Genomic DNA, 23,595 nt, shown 5'->3' on the forward strand with positions numbered 1-23,595 from the left:
CTTTGTTAACATGCGTGATTTTGAACTTTTAACTATAAGAATTTGAGGTACAATATAAAATTAAATTAGATTTTTATTATTCATAAAATTCGAGACTGAAGCTTCTCATCTTTACTAATCCCATAAAATAGAAGTAGATGCTCGTGTTAAAGTTCTCCAACACATATGCGCTTTGGTGTGAAAAAAAATATAATACAATTATTTGAAGCAAAATATATTAATTCCACAATAACTATATAACCACCATTGATGTAACGAATATAATATAAAGAAGCAATAAATATGGCAGTCTGGAATTCCTTGTTGGCGTATATAAATTGCAAATGGTCCCCCGATATAGTTTACTATTTATTTGCTTAAAAATCATAGGTTAAACTTAAAATATCTTCTATACATCATGAAAAAAACTATTGATTTCCATTACCAAATAAATAAAACACTCGCACTTTTTTTTAGAGTTTTCCGTCCCTAGTGTAATGCACTATTTTTGTCCCTCCTTTTCTTTTCAGTAAGAAAAAAAGTGATTAGAAACTACGGTTAGGATGACATGTCCAGAAGAACGTTGGTTATTATATATATATATATATATATATATATATATATATATATATATATATATATATATATATAGCTAAAGGCTATGTATGTAATAAACCATATGCATATAAACTAAGCTTTCTCGTGTACAATATTGGCAAATTCTTGGCATTTTGGGTCGCTAAAAATCATGCAAAACACACACACGTAATACAAATTGCCTCTTCTCGTCCTGTCTTATGTGTGTGTGTGTGAATTTATGTGACATATTTCGGGGTTTACTTATATTTATATATATCAGCTTTATTGGAAAGAAATATAAAAAGAAACTAGTTTTTTTTTTAACAGATAAACCAGTTCATTTATCAGGACACAACACTATTGGATATATTTTTATCACTAATTTTAAAACAATGTAAAATATTGTTATTATTGAAAACTAATACATATCAGTAAATAAAACTTAAGATAGATTATAAATCTCAGCTCCTCAATAATATAAGATAACAAAAAAGACGAGTCCCCCGAATCTTCAATTATTTCCTTGACTTTTTAGTTAAACGCCTACAATTGGCGAAAGAAAGTATGTCTTTTTCTTTTATGGCTTTATATCTATAGCTTGCTCTTCAAACAAAATAAAATATCTTGCATACATTGATAATATTACTGCATTTTGCTGTTTCATTTCAATTTTCAAGTCAAGGTTAAAACTGTTCTATCTTTAGGAGGGGAAAAATTGAAGAATGAGATATTTATATTTTCTGAGAAACCATATATTCTATTTGGCTCAACAGAACCATAGTAAAAATTTTCCTTAAAAGTCAACAGACAACCAAAAAAAAAAAAAAAGAATTAAAAAAAATCTATATATTCACCAACCAATGTGAATGCTTTCTCTTCTAGAAACTATAGCTTAACAGGTTTCTGACATTTTTTCTTTTATGTGACAACAAAAAAAATAATCAGGACCTGCCTTGTGTGTGCAATGGTGAACTCTACAATGTGAAAAGAAAAACACAGCAAAGATTCGAACTTGATTTCAAATTCATCGTCAGTTTTCTTCGGAGCCAGAAAAGTTCGACTCTTTTCCCTCTCCATCTGTGTATCGCCGGCCGCCGAATCCGGCGGCGCTCGATTCCCTCCCGGTAAAAGCTGACTTGTAACACAAGCAAGCGAGAAAAAAAAAAAAACCATCCCTAACCCATCTCGGGAACCACGCGAAGCTTTTCGCCACCGTCGTCGGCGTTTCGCGCCGAGCTTTGGCTCTCGTCCATCGGAAAATCCACCGCGACCGGCTCGAGCTCAAGCGGGCCTTTCGTCCGGGCCCGCCTCCTGGGCCGAGGAGGGTTTTCATCGTCGCCGAGCGAGCCTTTTGTCTTCCTTCTCCGCTTCTTCTTCTCGTCCATGAATCCGTACGCGAAAGCCTCGAGCGCCTTCGTCGTCGGCGGTCTGCTCCTCGTGCTCTGCCTCCGCCCCGATCTCTCCGGCGATCTCTCCGGCGACCTCTCCGGCGATCTCTCCGGCGGCGGAGAAGGAGGATTATCGGCCTTTCTCTCTTCTTTTTCGTCCCCTTCTACTTTTCGCGTCACTTCTGCGGCGTCGATCACCGAGACCTCGTCGATCTCGACGACGCTCTGGTAGACCGGGACGTTCAGGTCGATGAACGTCCTCGTCTGAGGCTTCTCTCGAGGAGGGTCGAGAACAACCGCGGCGACGACGCCCGAAGAGCCGGTCGAAGAAGAAGACGACTTCTTTCGCCGCTTCACGAGGCCGAGACCTTCCTCGCCTTCTTCTCTCCGAGCCAGCTTGAGCTTCCTAACCTTCCTCGCCTGAGCGGGGAGAGCGAGGAGAGCCGAGAAAGCCCTCTTCGGAGCCGAGTCTCCGTCGAAAACCTCGGAGCTGTCGCCGTCGTCGTCCTCCTCCTCCGACCGGCCCTTCCTCGCCGGAGCTGCCTTGGCCGGCAAGCTTCGCAGCTCTCTCACCACGGCCCGGCTCGTGTCCACGACCGTGAACTCCGAGCCGCCGCCGCCCCGGGTCGGAGCTCCGCTGCTCCGCGGCGGCTTCAGGTAGCACCGGCGGTCGTCGGCGGCGGCCTCCGGCGGGTCCCGCTTGGTCTCGCCGGTGCAGCCGTCGATCTCGAGGAGGTCCGGATCGCCCGCGATGAGGCTCAGGACGTCGGTCACGGAGTCGAAGTAGTCTCGGCCTTTGGAGAGCTCGGTCCTCGAGAATTTCTCGACCCCGGGGCGGAGGTACACGAGGTGGGTCCCGGGCTGCTCGGAGTGCCAGCCGCGGGCGAGGAGGCGAGGCCAGACCGACTCCCAGAAGATGTCGCTCGCCTTGGCCTTGCTCAGCCGAAAATCCCCTTTCAAGATGCTCAGAATCTCGTTCGGGGCGAGCGAGGAGAGCGGTTTTCCGGCGGGGATTTCGCGGCGGGTCCGGGGAGCCGACTCCGGCGGGTTTCCGATCAGGTCTCGCTTCCCTTTCCCGATCCCGACGGCCTCGACGAGGGCGCTCAGGCCCAGCACGCCTTCCAGGCCAAATACGTAGTCTTCGATCAATAGCTTTCCCTCGCTGAACGCCTTTGACATCTGCGAAAAAAAAAAAAAAAAAAAAAATTATTCGAGTAAACATGTTATTAGTTGTCGGAATTATTCGTGATAAGATATTGGCTAAAATCGAGAAGGTCTTATTGATAAAACAAAAAAAATTCCGGTTATACGAGATCTCGAGACGCAGGCAGAAATTCATGCCGTAATACGATAATTTTTCCTATACAAAATAACATAAAAATACAGAGATTTGAAAAATAAAACTTCTAATCAAATTCTTCTTTTGCTAATCCTAAATAACATAAAAATACAGACATTCGAAAATAAAGTTCCTAGAGTTCTTCACATGTGAAACCATTCTTTGATATTCAATAAAAAAAAATCCTAACTGAGAAGCTCTGAAGTACCAGAAAGACATGATCATTTCACAGTCACATATATCTGCAAGTAAATATATGAAGAAAAACAAAATTTTAAAAATTTACCTCCAAGATAGCGTTTCGATATTCCTCGGTGGCGTCGACGAGCAAACGAGAGAGCAGCTCTTGGTGCCTCGACCCCGTGAAGATTCTCTGCCCGTAATTACACTTCCGCCCCCTAGTCTTCCCACAACCCCGCCACCGCAAATACATTTCACTCCCGTAAAAATCCCCGTAATAGTACGACATTATATCTCCCATTCGCTCCACCCCGCTCAGCCTCATGAGCAGGACAAAGTTCTTCCCGAAAACGTGCAGCCCGAGAAGAAAGCTCGCCTTCTCGATCTCGCTCCAAACGCTGTTTCCCGAGCAGCCCGGGACGAGCCGAAATCCTCTCCCTCGTTTCGAAACCCCGGATTTCGGGTCCGCTAGCTCCGAGCCGAGAGCCTCTCTGCCGCGCCGAGACCTCAAATCCGCGTCCTCGTTCTCGGATTCCTCTATCACCCACGTCAGAGGTATGGAATTCGCAGAGGCCGTATCGGGTCTTTCTCGGCTCTTCGACACGGGCTCGAGATCGGGTATGTCGGCTTGGAAAGCGCTCCCGACTCTCGGGAGGATCCCGGGCTCTCCGTAGATCCCCGACTTTCCGGAAAGTTCCGTGGAAGCGGAGTTCTCGGGAGACGCGGAGAGAGACACGGACTCGAGCAAAACTGTGTGGCCGTTCGCGTCGTCTATCGAGTCCATCTATCGAAAACACGAATTCATGAGATAAAGATTCAAGCTTTAGTAATGACGGCAATCCATTTATGAATTATGAAACTATTCAAAGCGGGATTTCATAAGAAAAAAGATTCAAGCTTTTAGTAATGAAGGAAATCCATTCAAGTAAAGATTCAAGCTTTGTTCTATGATATGAAATCTCTCAATAGGAATAGTAATGAAAGCAATCCATCTATAAACCAAAGGCCACTCTCATTTAATAATCTGAGCCCTAAAAAAGGAAATTATGAATTCAAGCTTGTTACTTTACCTTTTTTTTTTCTTTTCCTCTTGAAATCTTCCTAACTCAAAACAGTCTATTATTTGTTATTTTTACTACATTAAACAATAAGTCTGATAAAGTGAAATCTCATATGCTAATACATTCAAAGAGAGAAAGATAAATTCGAATCCCAGAACCAAAAAAAATAAGACTAATTCAGCCTGGTTAGTACATAAACTTTTTTTTTTTTTTTTGCATAAGTAAATTATAAATTATACATTTTCTCTCCCTATCTTTAACAAGATTCAAAAAAAGAAAAAAAAAATCTTTATATGAAAAAAAATAATATACTAAATCCAAAAACAGAACAGCAATTATATTTCTACAGAAGAAACTAATTTGTTTACTTTCAGAACATACTACAAGTGCTTTAATCAATAACTACGCAAGAAGAAGAAAAAAAAGATTATTAAGTTACAGTATAATATAAAATAAAAAACAAGTAAAACATGCTATACCCAGATTCATTTCAAGAACCCAAAACCAGAATCGAAGTAAACACATTTCAAGAGCAAAAACCTTTGACAAATAGATAAATAAAATAAAATAAAATAAAACCAAAGCTCGTCAAGCACATTTCTCTCACGAACCAAAGCGCAATTATAATAAGCACCCAGTTTAATTTTCAAATAAACCCTACAAGAGAAAATAAACAAACCCACAAGAAAATAACGAGAAAAAGAAAAAACAAAAACCACCGTTCGAATGTGAAAATTCCAATATATATGATCCACAAAAATTCGATGTTTCTACTACAACTCAGAACCGTTAAACCACACAAGAGAGAACTATACTCGAAAAGCCGTACAGAGAACACAAAATAAAATGACAGAAAGAAAATATAAAAGCAATAAAGATTTATTTTTTTAATTATATTTTCGAAATAAATAAACTGTACATACATATAAACATACCTCCATGGAAATATAAAAAGAAAATAATAATCGAAGCCACGTGAAATGGGTATTCGAGTATTTTTCACCGATTGAACGAACGAACCAACTCTGGGATGAAAGAAAATAACAGATTAGAAATAAACAAAACGTGAACAGCACACATAATATATACACACATATATACACAACTCTCTCTCTCTCAAACATAAACAGTTTTCTTTAGATATTATTAAAAACTATATGCTAATATTTACATGTACAAAAATAAGCAAAAATATTAACAACCGTACCTGGGTTTTACAAAAGCTGAGGTTTTTTCATGGCAGATACGAAGAAGAATTCGATGAGAGAAAAAAAAAATAAAAAATATTGAGAGGAAAAAAAAAAAGGCAAAGTCGTTCCTTTGTTTTTTTTGAGAGAGAATGAGAGAGAGAAAATAATATACGTAGAGAAAGATGGGTTCTGGTCCTTTTTATATAGCGGATTTGAGAGAGATAAACTTCACGCTCTTCTTAGGCGGTTGAAACCACGCGCGATTTGGATTCTCTTCTAGTATAATCCTGTACGCGCTGGGCTATCGTAACGGGATTCGGATAACCTGTCTTATTCCGACATTTGGGCTGTTTTCGCAAGAAACGTCATTGTTTTAGAAAACGACATGTCGTTTAGGGCAATTTTCGGGCTAATTTGTCGTTTCGAAAGCCTTTGTGTTGCGGGGGATTTTTTGTTTGTTCGATTGTCACGCGCGTACGGATACAATAAAACAAACATGGGTTTCGCTCCATCAGATTGGATTTGATATCTTAAATTACAAAAGTAACCTCCGGATTGGTTTTCTTTTAATTTTATTTATTTATTATTATAAATATTGTTAAGAAATGTCAAGCTTGTTATCCACGTGAAAGTTTGGGTATTGTTTTGTTTGTGAGTTTTAAACCAAAACCAAGTCATTGTGTAGTCGTGTGTGTGACCAATATGGCTAACCACAAGGCCTCAAATTGAAGAGAGAAAGAAAAACATATGATGTTAGGTAGGGTTTTTTTTTTAGGGCTCATTACTCATTTAGTAACAAATAAAAAATTGCAACCAAAAAAAAAAATAGATCTCTTTCTAGTCAATTTACATTGATTTAATTCCTTCTAAATATTTTTTTGCCTTTTTAATTTCCCCTTAATATTCGTCTTGGGAATTAAGAGCGTTTATCGATATGTTCTTTATGACCGGAGTTCGGTGAATTGTATCGAGTCACTTCTTATTATGATTACCAATAACGTGTTTAGAAAAAATTAAACGACCGTTTCAAAACTATCAGCGAGTGATATCTGGCGAATAGTATGAAAGACTCTTTTAATTGACAAAAGTTTGTTATGTTTTCCTTATTTTTTTCTTTATTTCTATATGTAAATAAGATATTATTCACATTTTTTTATTCGATATGCACGAGGTTCTCACTTAAAAAAATCATGAAAGAAATGGGAAAACAAATCAAAAGGTCTAATATCCAATAAATGTAAATGTTTCATTCATTTATGTTTTTTACTATTTTTATGGAACTAAGAGATTTGTTAACAATACTTAACAAAAAAATATTAAGAAATGTGGTTGATAATTTGGCCCGGCAAAGTATGGTTTAAAGTTTAATGTATGTTTGACTCCATATCCTTTATAATTTTGGATATATTATGTTAAAGTTGCAGTCGTTTTATATTTTTTCTGGAATATAAATATATTAGCGTGATATATCAACTCTTGCATGTAAAAATAATAATAAATAAATAATAAAAACATTATTTAAATCATATTGTTTGCAATCACTGACGTAAATAAATAATTATGTGCAATATATTAAGTGTGACATTTTCTTAATCAAATCTAGCCAGAGACGATGTTTGAAGTTAAAGAGTCTATTACTTCAACTCTACGTATCATTTACCACGTTATATATAAAAATAAAAAATAAAAATAAAAAATAGTAGTAGGGTTGTTATTTTATCACGTTTATTTTATTTTATCGAATAAATAAAATATAAAAAAAACACTGTTTATATTGAAAATTATTTTTATATCAAGAACAAAAATTAGTAGCGATTGTACATAATAATAGTAGATTGTTCCTCTTTTTTTTTAATGAAATTGTATGAGTGGAGGGAGTGACATTGATTTCTCTTTGATCTTGATTTTAGTCTCAATGATGTTTTTTATGAGAGACATAGTTGAGTAGAAAATTTGGCATAATCTAGTTAGAAAGATAAAAAGTTAGCCCTTGACAATGTGTTTGTCTTATGTATTTATAGTGAGATGATGAGAGTTAGGGTAAATTCGTCATTTACTTGGGTTCTTCTTCCAGGTACGTGGTTGAGGCCGGCCATGTCCTGTTGTGGTAGAAGCAAGCCTCACTTATCGAGACAGAAGCGGGGTTGCTTCATGCAAGGTGGAGGCAAGCCTCGCTTATCGAGATGGAAGCGAAGTTGATAAGTGCGTGTCGTACGTAGAAAACTCCTATTATCCCAACTAAATCCGAGCTTGTTCTTGGGTAGTTTTGAGGTTTTTCGTGTGTTTTGAAGGTTTTCAGGTCAAAAATGGGATTTCTATGATACTCTGGGCAAATCCGTACAAATCGAGGCATTCGAGATAAAAAAACGAGGCAAGAATGAAGAAGGAGTCAAGAAGACTCCAGACCTCGCGCCGCGACCTCCCTAGCGCGCGCCGCGAGGTTTGAAAAAGCTTCCCGAGTCATCTCCGAGCAGCTGGCGCGTTCCGCGAGGGTGTGGGATTGTTTACCTCGCGTCGCGAGGTCGAAGAATTTCAGCGTCGAAAATCCCCGAGCGTCAAGCGCGGAACGCGACCTCCCGAGAAATACTACCTCGCGCCGCGACCCCTGTACCGCGCGCCGCGAGGTGCGCGAATCCAAGAAAGGAAACGCGTTTTCTGGAGCGATCTGGGCCGTCGGATCAAGTTTTGTTACCCAGTCTACTCCGAAAATTAGAGGAAACACCATAATTTCGACCTAAGCCTATAAATACACTTCTCAAACTTTTGTTTTGGACTTTTGGCACTTTTTCATTGTTTTTCTTAGTGTTTGGGAGAGATAGAAGAGAAGAGGAGACCCGTTCTTCATCAATCTGGCGCCAATCACAGTTTTATTCTTTTCTTTTCTCTTGAACTCCCTTATTTTAATTTTCAATTTAGTATTTCAAGTATGTTTTCTTGTTCTTCCTTTTCTTTTATTTTATTTTTGTTTTCTCGCTACGCCATGAACTAATTCCATTAAGGACTATGGCGTAGCGGGTTTAGGATTCGGTTATGGATATTATTTAATATATTGAAATTCAATTCTCATTCTCTACTACTTTGCTTAATTCAAATCCATTTTTAATGCTTGTTCAAGCTTAGCTACCTTGTTCATGATTTTATACTTCAACTTGATGCTTGAGAAAGATTAGGTTGTTAGCGATTTGGTTTGAATTACTATGTTGCATGCCTAGGCTAGAGATAGTTAGGTTGTCATAGAATCGTGTGAATGCTCTTGTTATGAATGCATGTTTTTGTTAGGGATTGAGATCGAGAGAAGATTTTCCTAATTCTGACATAGGTTGTTAGATGCTCGAGAGAGATTTAGCAATATCATTCTGTGAGTATGATTAGCAAATAGTAGTGAGTGATTATTGTTTGTGCGTGAAAGTCATGTATCCAAACCGTTGAATAAACCCGTGAAGCCTTGGTCCTTAGCCTCTCCTTCTGCTTACAACTTCTGCTTAAGTATTTTGTTATTTAATTGCTTTAAAACTTGTCATTAATTTGTGACATCTTTCCATCTTTCCTTTACGTTCAATTCGTGCTAGTGATTTGTTTGTTAATTAAGCTTGTTCATCGTGGGATCGACACTCGTACTTAAATTCACTATATTACTTGGGCGACACGTGCACTTGCGCGCGTAAAAATTGCAACAGAAGTTGCTTCAAGTGAGCCTCACTTCTTGAGATGGAAGCGAGATGGTGAAGTCTTTGGACTTTACGCTTTGTTTCTTAGACTAGGTCCACCGTGCTTCTTTGTTTTTGAGTTGGACCAAGGATTGAAATGCCGACGGCCGATTTCATGCCGATGGTCTCATAAATCGGAAATTGCGATGGAAAAAATGTGAAAATTTGAAAAAATTGTGCCGGCGAAAATTGCGGTGCCGATGGAAATTTCGACTACGAAAATGCCGACGGAAATAATGTTGCATAATTTTAAATATAACAAATAAAATTCATACTTCAGACACGTAACAACATTAGTTTCAAACACACACATAATATGTTCAAATTTCAAATTCAAGTCTCCAACGCACATAATAAATTCACACATTATAAAAAAAAAAGAAACAAAAGGTCTAAAACACATGATAGGTTCAAAAATAAAGATAAGTTCAAAACACATACGATGTTCAATTGAGATAAAAAAGACTCAATAGTACTTGAGTGGCGTAACCCCCGGCTCGTTCTTGGAGATCACAATAGTCATTCCATGTCATGTGACCCTCATAGTTCGATTGGTAGTTTAAGACATGGTTGTTGTAGTTAGACTGATTATCTCCAACAATAGTGCAAAGGACGGGATACTGATGTAAGGCTCCATCTCAACATCAAAGTCCCATTCTTCATCAACTGGACCAAGAGTCGCACGCATCTCTCTCCGAATTTTCTCCTCTGTAGTTTTGTTTATTTTTCTTATTCATTTCTGCCTCATGTAGCAAAAACCTCATCTCATCTCTAACTTCTGGAGGACACTTCTCACACCGCTTCACATTCTTCTTCGGGTCGCTTCCACTCAGATGAAGTTTCATACGTGTCACACCATCTCTTCTTGTCGTCACTCCATAATAGTTGCATGTGAAATGATTAAGGCTCTCGGCTACCTTCGTATAATACTTTTGTACGCATTCATCTGTCATCATTATTTAACTACAAGCATTGAACAATAATTTTGTCCACAAATTAGTAAATATCAACTAACGTGAGCCCAACATCTTTCATGAAACCCAACATCATTAATTTTCATGAAACCCAACATTTCAAATTTCAAGTATCAATTTCATGAACATAAATCTAAACTATTTAAAACATCAATTTTCGAAATTTCTTAAAAAAAAATTGAAAAAAACATATGTGAACCGCACAATGTAGATAAGCAACTTTCATTCAGCAATATATCACAAAAAATTGAATAAACACAAAAATGGGCTAATTTCTATCCGATCGGCACAATTTCACGGACAAGACGGCGAAATCACGGCAACATCACAGCATAAGTATCGTCATAATGTTGAAATTGTACATACAGCGTCGACAATACCTGGGTGTGGCAGAAATTCCAAAGTCGTGTCAGTGGATTTCGTCGACTTCAAGGAGAGAAAATTTTAGGTTTTGTTTCGGCTTCGTTTCTATGGAATTCCCCGAAATTCTGGGTTTTATAGCTTGAAAAAAAGACAACAACAGACGAAATGACGTGGAAACAAATCTACGCGAGACGACAAAAGGCAATATTTTGGCCGGACTTTTCCAAAAAAAGGGGATGCCAACGCCATTTCCTCACAATTCTCCAACATTTTAATCATTGGGTTAGACTTTCATGTTTAGGGAAAATCCCTCACAACACTTCTTTAAATTGTATTTCTTCAAACTCAAAGCCCTTTTGTTTTTTTGTTTTGTTTATTATTTTATTTTTTAAATTTTTTAGCTATTTAATTAAAATATAGTGTTAGTGAGTTCGACCCTTAATTGAAAGTCGGCATCCGACTACACTATCTTCTCGAGTGTTCGGTGTGGAAATAGCTGAGATTCAGGGAAGTCCAATTGCAGCTGATATAAATGATGATGGAAAGATCGAATTAGTAACTGTGGACACTCATGTCAATGTTGCTGCATGGACTGTGCATAGGGAAGAGATTTGGGAAAGGCATCTTAAGAGTTTAATTCCACAAGTACATTGGGCCACTAGGGAAAGTGTGTGAGAGAAGTGTGAACTTTTAACTCACTTGAACACTTAAAATTTGAGATTACACATCAGCCAACTAGTCTTCGAGGAGACCTCCCACTTAAATTTTCAACATCAATAAATTTTGTTGCTTGTGACATTGAGAATTTCTTATTCATGGAGTAGATCGGAGTCAAAATTGGATGGCAATGAGATGTCGCGTGCTTTAACAAGAGTCGGGAATCAATAAGTTCTTGACGATATCGAGGAACCAAAGTATTTTATTATTTAATCCAAAAAAAGTCCAATAGTTATTTGTCATCCGCTTATCAAAAAGTAGTACCTTTAACGGTTAATATAATATAGTGGAAAATAAGACTCGAGCCTACAAAGATCTAGATCAAAGTTTAATATATGAAAACAAAAATTAAATAAAATAATAATAATAAATTTGTGAAACATGGTTTTGAGTTTTGAATAATAACGTAAGAAATTAATAAGCTAAAATCATAGACACATTTTAAAATGATCATTCGTAGCACACAATAATTTCTAACTTCAATTGCGGCAACGTTGACAAAGTTATTTCTAAATCAACACATCCCCAAAAATTCAACGCACGTAATCGATAATCTATGAGTTATATGATAATAATTATGTACGTAATCCTAGATATGCTCAGATTACAAAAATTAAAAAGAAACACACTTGAATCTTGACGCCAAAGCTCGCACCTCCAAAACTCACTCTCAAGTTATCAAACTCTGAAAAATGGCAATCTTGAGCTTGAAACAGAACGACGATGTGATATTGCGCTCAAAGACCCTAGTCATTCCGTAAAAGATTGTACATTCTTGATACGAAGTCCAACTCTTTGCAAATAATTAGACTAAAAAGATTTATTTGACGTTGCAAATAAATCATCCATTTAGGACCTTAAAATCATGTAGAAGGATGATGTTTATTTGTTTGTTTCCCTCTGACTTCTCTGAAGCACTTATAAAGCCTAAAATACCACATGAATGAGCTCATGCTATTAAAAAAAATTAACTAAATGTAATGAGAGATTAAATAATTTGTATGTAAAATATGCACTAGTCAAGCAGATTCAGACAAGGGTTTCGTCCGAGGAACGATGGAGGTTGGGGCAAGAATTCTGACGGTGGTGGTGAATCAAGTGTGAATCAATAGATTTGTACGTAACATATGCACTAATTTTAAATCATTTGATGGCTTGACTATTATTTAAAATCATTTGATATCTTGATTAGTGCATATTTTACGTACAAATCTATTGTACGTAAATTAATTAATATTGATTAACAATTGACTATTTGCCTAAATGAATTGATAGCTTGACTATTATTTTAAAAGATCCTATTAATAGGTTACAAATCTTTTAGTTAAAATGAAGGGAATCCTAAGAAATTTATATGGGCATAGGCCCAGACCCACCACTATAGCGGGAAAATACGACTCACTTCATTTCCCTGATAAGTAAATAATAATAAATCAATAAAACCATTTCACCCGACTCTCTCTCTCTCTCTCTCTCTCTCTCTCTCTCTCTCTCCTCCGCGTGCTCTCTCTCATCCTCTCTCTTCCGCACGATCTCTCTCTTCCGCTCGCTCGCTCACTTCTCTTGCTCGATCAATGGCGGCGAACTGATAAGTTTAATTTAATCATTTAGCGCGATCGAATCTCTAACGATTAATAGGCCGATTTACTAACTCTGTATCTCTCCTCTTCCAGAGGTGATTATCTAACCAATTATAACCGATTTACTAACTATGTATCTCTCCTCTTCCAGTGATGATGAAAACGTCGACGAAAGGTATGTTTTACTAATTTACATTCGTAGTCTCGGAATTTCAATTGCATTTGTAACTTCGACTTAAAATTACTAATTTAGTTAGTTGAGGCTTCCAGAACTACATTTTCTTGTTACATAGATTGCTCTAAACCTCAATTGGAATTTAGTTAGTTGAGTGCCTTTTTTTTGTAACATAAATGGCTGCACAACTTTATGCTATTTGTAACAAAATTATCTCACTAGTTCCGATGTGGGACTTTTTTTTTAGAGTGTAAAGTTGCCTTCATAGTTGTCTCACCCTTACCAACATTTATTTAAATCATTGGGAGTATTATTATTTGTGTACCTATTTTTTTTATTTAATATTTTTATGGAATTGTGTAGCTATTACTATTTCTGCCATTATATAATATTAATATATTCTACAATCACCTCACCCTCCTCACCAACATATATATTAGTATTTTTTTTCTATAATATGTCATATATTATTATATATATAAATAACATAATATATATATATTTATATCTAAATAACATAAAACTAAAATGAATTAAAGGAGTACAAATTTTACAATCTTTATGTATAAATATATATTATTTTATATGAAAATTCTTGATATATCCGTAGGTATTCGATATACCCGTAAATTTGAATCAATATATATGTATATGTATATACATGTATATGTATGTATATTGATAATATTCTTTCCAAAAGGAATAACTTTTTTACACTCCTCTGAAACTGGTGAAATAGCAAAGTAGTAGCTAGGCAGGTAAAGAATAACGCACTCGCACTTGATATCCCTACAAAAGCAATATCATGAAGGGAAAGTAATAATAATAATAATAATAATAATAATAATAATAATAACAATAAGGTCAAGGAATTTATCAGCGCTTGTCGTCGCTGAATTCCATGACGAGTTGACTATACTAGAGGGCACAATAATAGAATGCTACGACCAATTGTAAATTCAATAATAATAATAATTGTTCGTTAAAATAAGTCAAATAAGAATAATCTAAAGAGACAAGGTAATATATAGAAAAGGAATTAACGTCTAAAACCCTTTAAAAAAAAAGGAAATAACGTCTAATGTAACTTTTTATATTTTTTATTTTCTGAGAAATGTAACTTCATGTTCTTATGTGTTATGTCCGTGTTTTTTGGTGTGTGATTTATTTTATTATTGTTATTATTTTTTTGTTGCTATAAATGATTGAAAGACTTGTTAATTTTAGTTAATTTTGTCACGTGAAAAAAAGTATCAGAATGTGACGAAGAGTATTTTATACGCAAAGCATGAAAAAGTATCATAGTAAAAACGCAATCAGTTTTGAATATTTCTTTGAATTTGCTAGTAATTTAAGTCGTTTTTAGTTTTTTTTATTAAGTTTTCACCAATAATTAAATATATGCATAAAAAATCCGGCCACTGCAATTTCGGCTTGACTAGGATTCTAGCTCTAAATAATCAGTGAATATTGCCAAAATTTTGGTCAAATCAGTCTCTGTTCCAGTTTGTTCCGACAATATTCATATAACAAAAAAAATGTTATAAGTGATAACATCTATAAAAACGGGTAAAAAAAAATACTAAAACGGTAGTAAAAAGTATGTTTTATGAACAATATCAGGATACCATTTTGGTATTATATAAATAAAAAAAAAACAGTGAACAATATTAGAATTGAACAAAATTGTGGTTTTATTTCGTAATGTCCAAATTTATTAATGACTCCTTTGGTGAAAAAAAAAAAAAAAAATTGAGAAGCCACGCAGTCGTGTACATGTGGAAGCTAGACATGCGATTGCCGACTATTTCTTTCTTCGACCCCTTCATTATTTATGAGGACTCTCATTGGATATATTATTTATATAGTATTCTTTTGTCTTTTCTTGTTTTTTTATTTATTTATTATTTATATGGAATTGTCTTTTCTTGTTTATTTCATCTAATCTTATCAAGAGAAACATTAAATATGCATACAACATTAAATATGAAAGACTCATTGTCTCAAAAAAATATATATGCATACATAATGCCGCCAAGATTACAATGTTTCGTTATCAACTGAAAAACAAATGTTTCTACTTTTTTATAAGATAATAATATATTATATGTATCGAATTCTAACGTCATATGAAACAATCAATTGTACATATAAGCACAAAGAACAAGTTTTTCAATCTCACCTTTTTATAAATTTATATTACATTGTTGTTGTAAAAAAAAAAAAAAATCATCGACATCTCGGAAAAGAACACTTGATATGTATCGTTATCCACATTAAATAAGCTAAAGTTAACTTACCATATACATAAAGAAATAAAATGATCCATGACGTTAGAATTAAGAATAATCAAACAAATAATAACAATTAAAGGCGTTTATGAACGCACCATTTCGTGCGTAAGCTCGTTGGACGCCTATAAATACGTTCCTCCACCTTCATTTCATACAAGTTATATAATTTTAGAGAAATTATATCGAATCATCTCCAGATTTAATAAATTTATCTCCCTCTCGCCTCACCCCAAATTAAACAACAAAATCTTCTTCTTAGACGTATAAATAATATGGCCTCTTCAACTTCAGTAAATGTATTAATATTGCGCGTCGAAAAATATGTCGTGAGATAAATTTTCGTGTCTTAGCTCATCTTTAGTATTCTTATTTCAGGTGATAAGGATCGGAATCTTATTATGACAAGACAAAGACGACGAGTCCAAGAAGACTACCACTTTCACGTGAGGCCACACAGTCTGGCCATGGATTCGTTTCCGTGACGCTCTTTGCGTTGATTAAAAAACAAGCATTTATTATTATTATTATTACGAGTTACTTTAGAGTAATTTGCAAAATAATTACTTAGTACATATTTCTATTTTTTATATTAATGATTACTTTTATCGTATATTAATATACAATTTTTTAGAAACAATGTATGCAATAGCAATTCCAATTGATAGATTTATAAACTAGCCAACGTTTAGAGTACTTGTAGTAAAAATATCTAAAGTTGTAAATTATTTTTAGCAAAATATTCAATATTCAAAACTATCAATTAAAAAATTGACATTTTCATTCATGTATAAGATATTTAATCGTCTATAAATAGTAAAAAAAAATTGTAAACACTTTCCTCAATATTTAACTCTTAATATTACTACTATTGCAAATATTTGCCCAAATGGCATTCTTCTCTTCATCTCCCCGAGCTCGCGAGATTGCTCGTCCGTACGACACTTCTCTTTCGGAGACTCAATCCGATTTATCGCTTCACTCATTCACGCTCTCGCTCGCTCAACGATAATCTCTCTCCTCCGCTGCATATTTTCTCTGATTATTTATCCGAGTCTGAAGAACCCTTGATTTTCCCTATTATCTTATCCTTGAGTGAGTGCTCTTTGCTCTACGAAATTTGAGAGGAAATTTTCGATTGGCTTTTGGAGAAAGGAATAGAATAGATCACTGAGTTCAGAGTCTCATGCTTTACTATTGATGAATTTGAGATTCAATGGGTTAAGGATGAGTTTGGGAAAAAGGCTTTAACTAATATTAAGCTAGTACTAGTTAGAAGTACTTAATGTGCTTCCTATAGATTTGTGGATTATTTTGCAAGCCTAATTTTCATCATGTTTATGTAGTACAAGCAATATGTCTGCGTGTTGCAATAAAAATTATTGATGCATTCTTATAATGATGGATTATGTATATAATCATTTTTTTTTGTCATAATAATAAAAAATTATCAAAATGAAGAAAACGTTAAAATAACATCGTAAATTTAAGTTGTATTTAGATTACATGAAAAGATATCGTAGATATAATCCAAAAAAATAAAAGCGGCTTGTTTTACCCAATACATAGAAAATAGAACAAACAAAACAAATTATTATCCATAAGCATTCTATTGTATGATATTGCAAATATATTTTAAAAAAGTAGCTTTTGTTTTCCCTCTCATGTCTATATTTGTCACTATATAATAATATAATAATAGTAATAACGATTTATTAAGTATATAGTAATTTTAAAGTTTACATTGCTATAAAATCAACGATTCATAAATCTTGGTAGATATCATAAAAAGCATCATTTTCACCTCTGAGCTCCTTCCACCCTGTCGCCGAATTTCCAAAATGTATTTTTTAATACTTTGAAGATGAGTTTTTCCTCACTTTTTCTACGATCGGATTACAAGATATCTACATATGGAATTAATTATGCCAATGTCGTTAGGAATGAAGTTGGCCTTTTGTTTGAGCTTACTCTGTTGAAGATTTCTTTCGTATTTGTTGATATTTGTTTCTTTTACATTTGTTGGCTTTGAACGTGGATGTTGTTGTATACCGGAAGCATCACTATACTTTTCACATTCAAGATGTAATTTGGGAGAGTATTTGCAGAAAAAAAATATGGAGACTATTTTGATGTAATGTGAATTTTTCCTTTTTATCGGAGATGTAATGTTACGTGTTCGTTCATATTTCAAGAGAGAGAGATAAAAAATTGAAATATTAATTTGATTTTTTTAAAACAAAATAATAAAAAGTAAGATTAAAGAATAAATAAAAGGAAAAATATTTTGTTACCCTTACTTATTTAACATCATTACTTAGATTTTGACAGAAGTAGATGTTTATTACAATGTAAAATTTTAGGGTCTGTGATGCACAATTTTAAAATTCAAGGGGTGAAACGTTACGAGTGATATAGTTGAGAGGTAACAATGTAATTTATCCTTTTACGTGAAAACTTAAAAATATTTTATTAGCTTTCTATTTGTTTGGAAGAAAATTATGTTTTAATTTAAAAGCCCTATATTGTAGATAGCTTTGATTCTTTAGTGGCATATTAGCAAACTCAGAAATTTGACCTTATATAGCATTAGGGTATTTGGATAGTCACTCATTTGAACCGTAATTAGCTGAAAAAAACATCAGAATAGAGAGAAGAAAGAAGAAGAAGAAGAAGAAAAAAGAAAAAGAAAACTTGCCCGAGAGTCGACCGACCTCAACACCGTTCTAATGTGAGTGTTCTTAACTTCTCTTCTTTTCTTGCTCGAAAATCCAAAAGGCGAATTTAGGGTTTTGCCTTTTTTTTTTTTTTGCTCGAATTTAGGGTTACACTTGATTGAGTGTAGTTGAGGTTTGAATTAGCTTTTAGATTAGTTGATTGTTGCTGTGGTTTTGATCGAGTATATTGTTTTTTTCTCTTTATTTCATTTTTTTGGGTCTAAATTTGAAGCTTATAGTTTTGCAATGTTGATAGTGGGTTTTGACTTGGGGTTCAAACTGTCGTTGAGCTTCATTTTAGGTACGGGAATTATTGGGAAATTGATGCTTTACTGTGAAGTTAAAGTTTAAGATGAGATTGAAAGTTGGGGTGTGGTATTGTCTTATAGAAATTAAGGAGTTACATTTCCAAACCAATTTTTATGTGAGTTCTAAATTTGTAATCTTTTCTTCTCCGTCAGAAGAAAATAAAATTCAGAAGAATTTTTTTTTCTTTTTCTTTTTATGTGTTTTTGTCCTGGAATATTTAAAAAAAAAAAAAGAAACGTCAAGCTTACTCGCCTTTGGTGATACTTTAAATTATGATTACCTATGCTTTAAATTATTTTATACAGCAGAGGAATAACAATGCTGGTGGGAACACTGTGGTGATCGAGTCTTACGCAGTCGTTATTCCTCATCGATTCGTAAATTTATAGTAGACTTTGCTAAAAAAAATTTGAGAAAAATCTGGATTTTCAAGTAGCTTCCGCACACATCGAGAGCTTTTTTTATTATTATTTTTTTATTTTAATTTTAATAATACAAAGAGCTTCTGGAGGAGACATCGATACAGCTTCTAATGGCAACGCCGTAATTTTTCTAATATTTGATTTCGCTTTTGTATGACGTTTTTTTAATATTGCTTAGTGACATTATGTAATTTGAAAATATTAAATGGGTATTTCCGGTACTGTATAATGAACAGTAATATGTGAGAGAGTCTCTGTCCTCTTCCTTTATATATGTATAATAACAATAATAATAATGTACTACTGAATACCTGATGATGATTTGTTGCATCTATGGTTAAATAAAGTAATTTTTTTTTGTTTTTTAAAATATTTGTATTTGATCATTGAAACAGCCGTTGAAACTGAAAGTGACCTAGTTATGGTGATGGAGAAGAAGAGGAAAATGAAGAAGGAGAAGACCGTTGGCATTCAAAAAGCTGGTATAAGGTGTTTTTGAGTTATATTGCTTCTTTCTTATGTTGATGCTAATTATTTATTTATTTATTTTTTTGATCGGGCAGATCATGCGATAAGAAAGAGCAAAAAGAAGAAGAATGTCAAGATTGTTGAGAATGTCGATGTTTTGTCTACATTGACTGAAAGTGACCTGGTTATGGAGAAAAAGAGGGAAACGAAAAAGGATCGGAGTGTTGGAATTGACAAAGCTGGTATAAGGTGTTTCAAAGTTTTATAGTGTTATTTCAGTTCGGTCGATGTAAATTTTATCGTTGTTGATGTTTTTTGTTTTTTTTTTATTTTTTTTATTTTCCTTCTCTTGCTTGGCCAGATCGTTCGAAAAGAAAGAGCAAAGGGAAGAAAAATGTCAAGAGTGTTGAGAATATCGATGTTTTGTCTACCTTGACTAATCAGGATGATAAGGAGATCAGCGAGGGATTAAATGAACCAAATGGTATGTTGATCTTTTTCATTCATGTCTCATTATTTTACCTCGTTTTCTTTAAAATTGAATTTGCTAATTACGGGCTTATTTTTCTGTGTGCTTTTCGATTTTCATTTTTTTTACCGTTCGTTATGTTGATGTTTTTCTTGCCTTTTGGTTGGGCAGATCATTCAATAAAAAAGAGCAAGAGGAAGAAAAATGTCAAGATTGTTGAGAATATCGATGTTTTGTCTACATTGACTAATCAGGATGATAAGGGGATCAGCGAGGGATTAAATGAAAAAAATGGTATGCTTGATGTTACATTTTTTCATTTATGTCTCAGTAGTTGACCTCGTATTGTTGTTAATCGAATTGGCCAATTAGGGGCACATATAAATAAATGCGTGATTTGATATTCACTGTTGCCTTTGTTTACTCAACTAAGTTAGACTTCCATGAAAAAAAAGACTGTGTGTGATTAATATTCAAGCCCTACAAACACATCACTTCTGTTCCGTTCTAAACAGGGACATATCGAAACTCTCTACATATCATGTATTTTAATTTAGAGGTTCTTTTTTTTTTACCATGATTGTAAATTGTGTTTAAAAACAAAAAAGGAACAGGACTTTTTATATTGATATTGGGCTTGAAAAATTCAAGACTTGGGTTTTAGAGTCCGATCCCTGGGAATGTCAATATCACAGGTTGAGAAAGCCATTCCGGGGGATAAAAAAAAAAACCCTGATCCAAAGGGATGATTAGAAATTATATCTGAAAAGTTGAAGAGATTGAAGAGGCTGAATATACATAGGGCTGTGAAGTAGTTTACATACACCAGCTAGAACGCTTGTTTATTGCTGCTGGTATATATATATATATATATATATATATATATATATATATATATATTTGTATGTGAATCTTGTTATTTAAACAATATCTTCTCATTTTGCAGGTGGGTCAAAGAAAGCACGGAAAGAAGAAAGAGATCGTCGTTCTTCCAAGAAAAACAAGAAGTCACTAGGAGACGCAGCTTTCGAGGTTTCTCACGCCTCTTCAGAAAACGACGATGGTTTGAAAAGAATGAAAGGTATGATTCTTTTATTTTTATTTTATTTTTATTTTATTTTTATTTTTTAAACTATATGTATCATATGTCTTCGAAAATTTTGTATTTATAGCAGCAACAAGCAGTTCTTATTCTATCCATCCTCAGAGATTCATTGCTACATTGATTCATTGAATTGTTACTCTTCGGCCATGTAGAGTCAAAGGAAGCCAAGAAAAAAAGAAAGAAGGATCAGAAATCATCCAACGAGGCAAAATCACAGGAAAATGAAGTCGCAGTTAGCGAGGATGATGTTTATCTCATATCCTCAGAGGACGACAATTGCTCCAAAGGAATGAAAAGTATGTACTGTTTTAATATGAACTCTGCGATTTAAGAAATGGTTATTTACAATTAGGGACGAAGCTAGACAACAATATGAAATATTGTTTTACGGGGGGCTAATCTGATTTATTTTTTCCATATTAAATGAAAAAAATTATTTGAACAACGATTTTTTTTTTTTTTTTTTTTTAATATTTGAGGGTAGGCTTAAGCCCTAGTCTCTCCTTGGCTCCGTCCCTGTTTACAATACCAGAATAAGCTCATTCACACACACACACACACACACACACACACACACCCACATATACATATACACACACCCACATATATATATATATATACACACACACACACATGCATTTGATCATAAGAGTGTTGATCTTCTAAAAAAGAGTGTTATTATTACTCTGTCCGTTAACAAAATGAGCGAAGGAATTTATCTAAAATGTGCTTCTATGGTGCAGAATGGATTTCGGAGTACCACAAAAGTAGACCGGGGATCCAAATCCTGCAACAAAGAATAGACGAATTCATAACCGATCACGAGGCAAACCTGGAAAAGGTAAAACCTTTACCCGAAGACTCAAAAAATTCTGTTCCTTTTCTTTTTCTTTCTCCGTTGAGAACTAGATAATGCGTGTATAATAAGAATAGAAGAAGAGATAATTAGGGGATTATATATATAGTACTTTGAAGTTATTTAGCTTATTAGAAATGGAGAGAAAAATGGTACATGAGAGTAAGAAATTTCTTATTTGGAGACCACGGGCTTCTCGAAAGTCTGTTATCTATCATTCTCACTCCAAGAGATGTTACTTCCGAGTTCCGACTATTCATTTAAGCTTTTTTTTTAGTCATCAGCAATTTTTTATTTATGTATATAATTTTCTTTTTATTTTCGGAACAAAATGAACTTGACTTGTAAATACAGGAGAGGAAAGAAAGAGAAGAGAAAATAGCCGAAGAAGGATGGACTGTTGTTACGCATCACAAAGGAAGGAAAAAGACGACCGATGCTGAAACCGGAACCACTGTCGGGTCCGTGGCTCAAGCTGTGGCCGAAGACAAGCTTGCCCAGAAAAAGTCAAAGATAGTCGGTCAAGATTTCTACCGATTCCAAAAGAAAGAAGCCCACAGGAATGGTATGTCGTTTACTCGAACGTTTACTCGAACACTGCAACATTTGACCCCGAGTCGATTCGGAACTTCATGAGAATTATTTTGACCCTTTTTTTTTTGTTTTTTGTTTTTTTTGTTTCCCCATATAGATATTATGACGCTGCAGAACAAGTTTAAGGAGGACATGAAGCGGCTACAACAGCTCAGAGCTGCTCGGAAGTTCAAACCTTATTAAATTTCTCCGCTCTTGAAGTATTTCCGACTGTGCGAAAACCCTTCAGGTTACAATTTTGAGTTTAGAAATGTGGCTTTTGTTGATTTTTTTGTTTTTTTTTTATCAGCGGCTATTGTAATAATATTGTTCCATTTCCATAATTTCAATTAAATACATTCTCTTTATTCCCAAATGGGATTTTAACTTAATTACAAAAGAGTAGATTTATATGGATAATTTCTTTTCTCGTTCATGCCAAGTTTATATACATATAAGTTTATATGTATATCTTCTGTTTGTTTTAGGCTTACGACATGTACTTAATTGTAGTATTTCTCACCATAGCAACCTTTAAATATATTTATTAAAGAAGCAATCGTTGTAACACTTATTTATAGTCTTCTCGAGATTCCTTCAAGAGTGTTACGTTCTCATAAAAATAAAATATAACTATATATATAGCCCGTCAAAGAAAAAACTTACATGCCCAAGAGAGCAAGAACACGAGTCGTTCTTTTCTCCTCCAAGACTGTGTGCTCGAACAATTTAAAAGCATCACACAAATGGGAGATGGACAAAACAAGGGATAAATCAAAAGCGCTTTCCTTTTTTTTTTTTTTTTAAACAAAATATAATCTTGAACGTATAAATAGAATCGATTTAATTTGTTAATGGGCTTCATGTTCAAGTCGGAATGATCCAATCTCTATTATCTACTTACGCACGCATATTTATCTATTCCACATCCAATATTTTGTATCACTATCAATATCAATAAAAATCTTCATATCTCTCTAACCTTTGCTCATTTCTAGTTATTGTTCAACATATTTATTTTACTTTTTAGAGAGGGAAATGGCCGGATCTAGTAGTCATTTCAATGATTTGGACCAAAATATAGGGTAGCTTGTTTTTGGACACTTTTAGTAGTGTTTTGATGAGAGATAATAGTTTGATACCGGGCTTGCCC

General features: G+C 34.5%; 2 protein-coding genes across 2 annotated transcripts; one reads left to right on the plus strand and one right to left on the minus strand.

Annotated features, from left to right (window-relative positions):
- Nucleotides 1–1,365: 1,365 nt before the first annotated feature.
- Nucleotides 1,366–5,882, minus strand: LOC149392808 (uncharacterized). Its single transcript, XM_089617829.1, has 4 exons — nucleotides 5,734–5,882; nucleotides 5,462–5,551; nucleotides 3,572–4,249; nucleotides 1,366–3,125 (listed from the first exon to the last, which is right to left on the minus strand). The coding sequence occupies exons 2-4, from the start codon at nucleotides 5,465–5,467 to the stop codon at nucleotides 1,734–1,736; spliced, it is 2,076 nt and encodes a 691-aa protein (XP_089473955.1). The 5' UTR covers nucleotides 5,468–5,551; nucleotides 5,734–5,882; the 3' UTR covers nucleotides 1,366–1,733.
- A 12,249-nt stretch (nucleotides 5,883–18,131) lies between these two features.
- On the plus strand, nucleotides 18,132–22,933 carry LOC149392809 (ribosomal RNA-processing 7 protein). Its single transcript, XM_089618382.1, has 10 exons — nucleotides 18,132–18,254; nucleotides 19,367–19,453; nucleotides 19,535–19,681; nucleotides 19,801–19,923; nucleotides 20,080–20,202; nucleotides 20,855–20,989; nucleotides 21,166–21,309; nucleotides 21,757–21,854; nucleotides 22,224–22,434; nucleotides 22,561–22,933. The coding sequence occupies exons 2-10, from the start codon at nucleotides 19,393–19,395 to the stop codon at nucleotides 22,644–22,646; spliced, it is 1,128 nt and encodes a 375-aa protein (XP_089474508.1). The 5' UTR covers nucleotides 18,132–18,254; nucleotides 19,367–19,392; the 3' UTR covers nucleotides 22,647–22,933.
- The last annotated feature ends 662 nt before the right edge of the window (nucleotides 22,934–23,595 follow it).

This window comes from Urtica dioica, chromosome 6, assembly GCF_054948205.1.
Source record: "Urtica dioica subsp. dioica isolate 48M chromosome 6, U.dioica_male_clone48M_v1_H2, whole genome shotgun sequence".
NCBI classification, from domain to species: domain Eukaryota; kingdom Viridiplantae; phylum Streptophyta; class Magnoliopsida; order Rosales; family Urticaceae; genus Urtica; species Urtica dioica.

What these genes read in the sequence shown, in the direction of transcription:
- LOC149392808 (XM_089617829.1), bottom strand. An exon ending in ATCGAAACGCTATCTTGGAG is followed by an intron (nt 3,126 to 3,571) that starts GTAAATTTTTAA and finishes TTTTTTTCGCAG; the next exon opens with ATGTCAAAGGCGTTCAGCGA.
- LOC149392809 (XM_089618382.1), top strand. Translation starts at nt 19,393, where the DNA reads ATGGTGATGGAGAAGAAGAGGAAAATGAAGAAGGAGAAGACCGTTGGC. An exon ending in CGTTGGCATTCAAAAAGCTG is followed by an intron (nt 19,454 to 19,534) that starts GTATAAGGTGTT and finishes TTGATCGGGCAG; the next exon opens with ATCATGCGATAAGAAAGAGC. An exon ending in GGGATTAAATGAACCAAATG is followed by an intron (nt 19,924 to 20,079) that starts GTATGTTGATCT and finishes TTGGTTGGGCAG; the next exon opens with ATCATTCAATAAAAAAGAGC.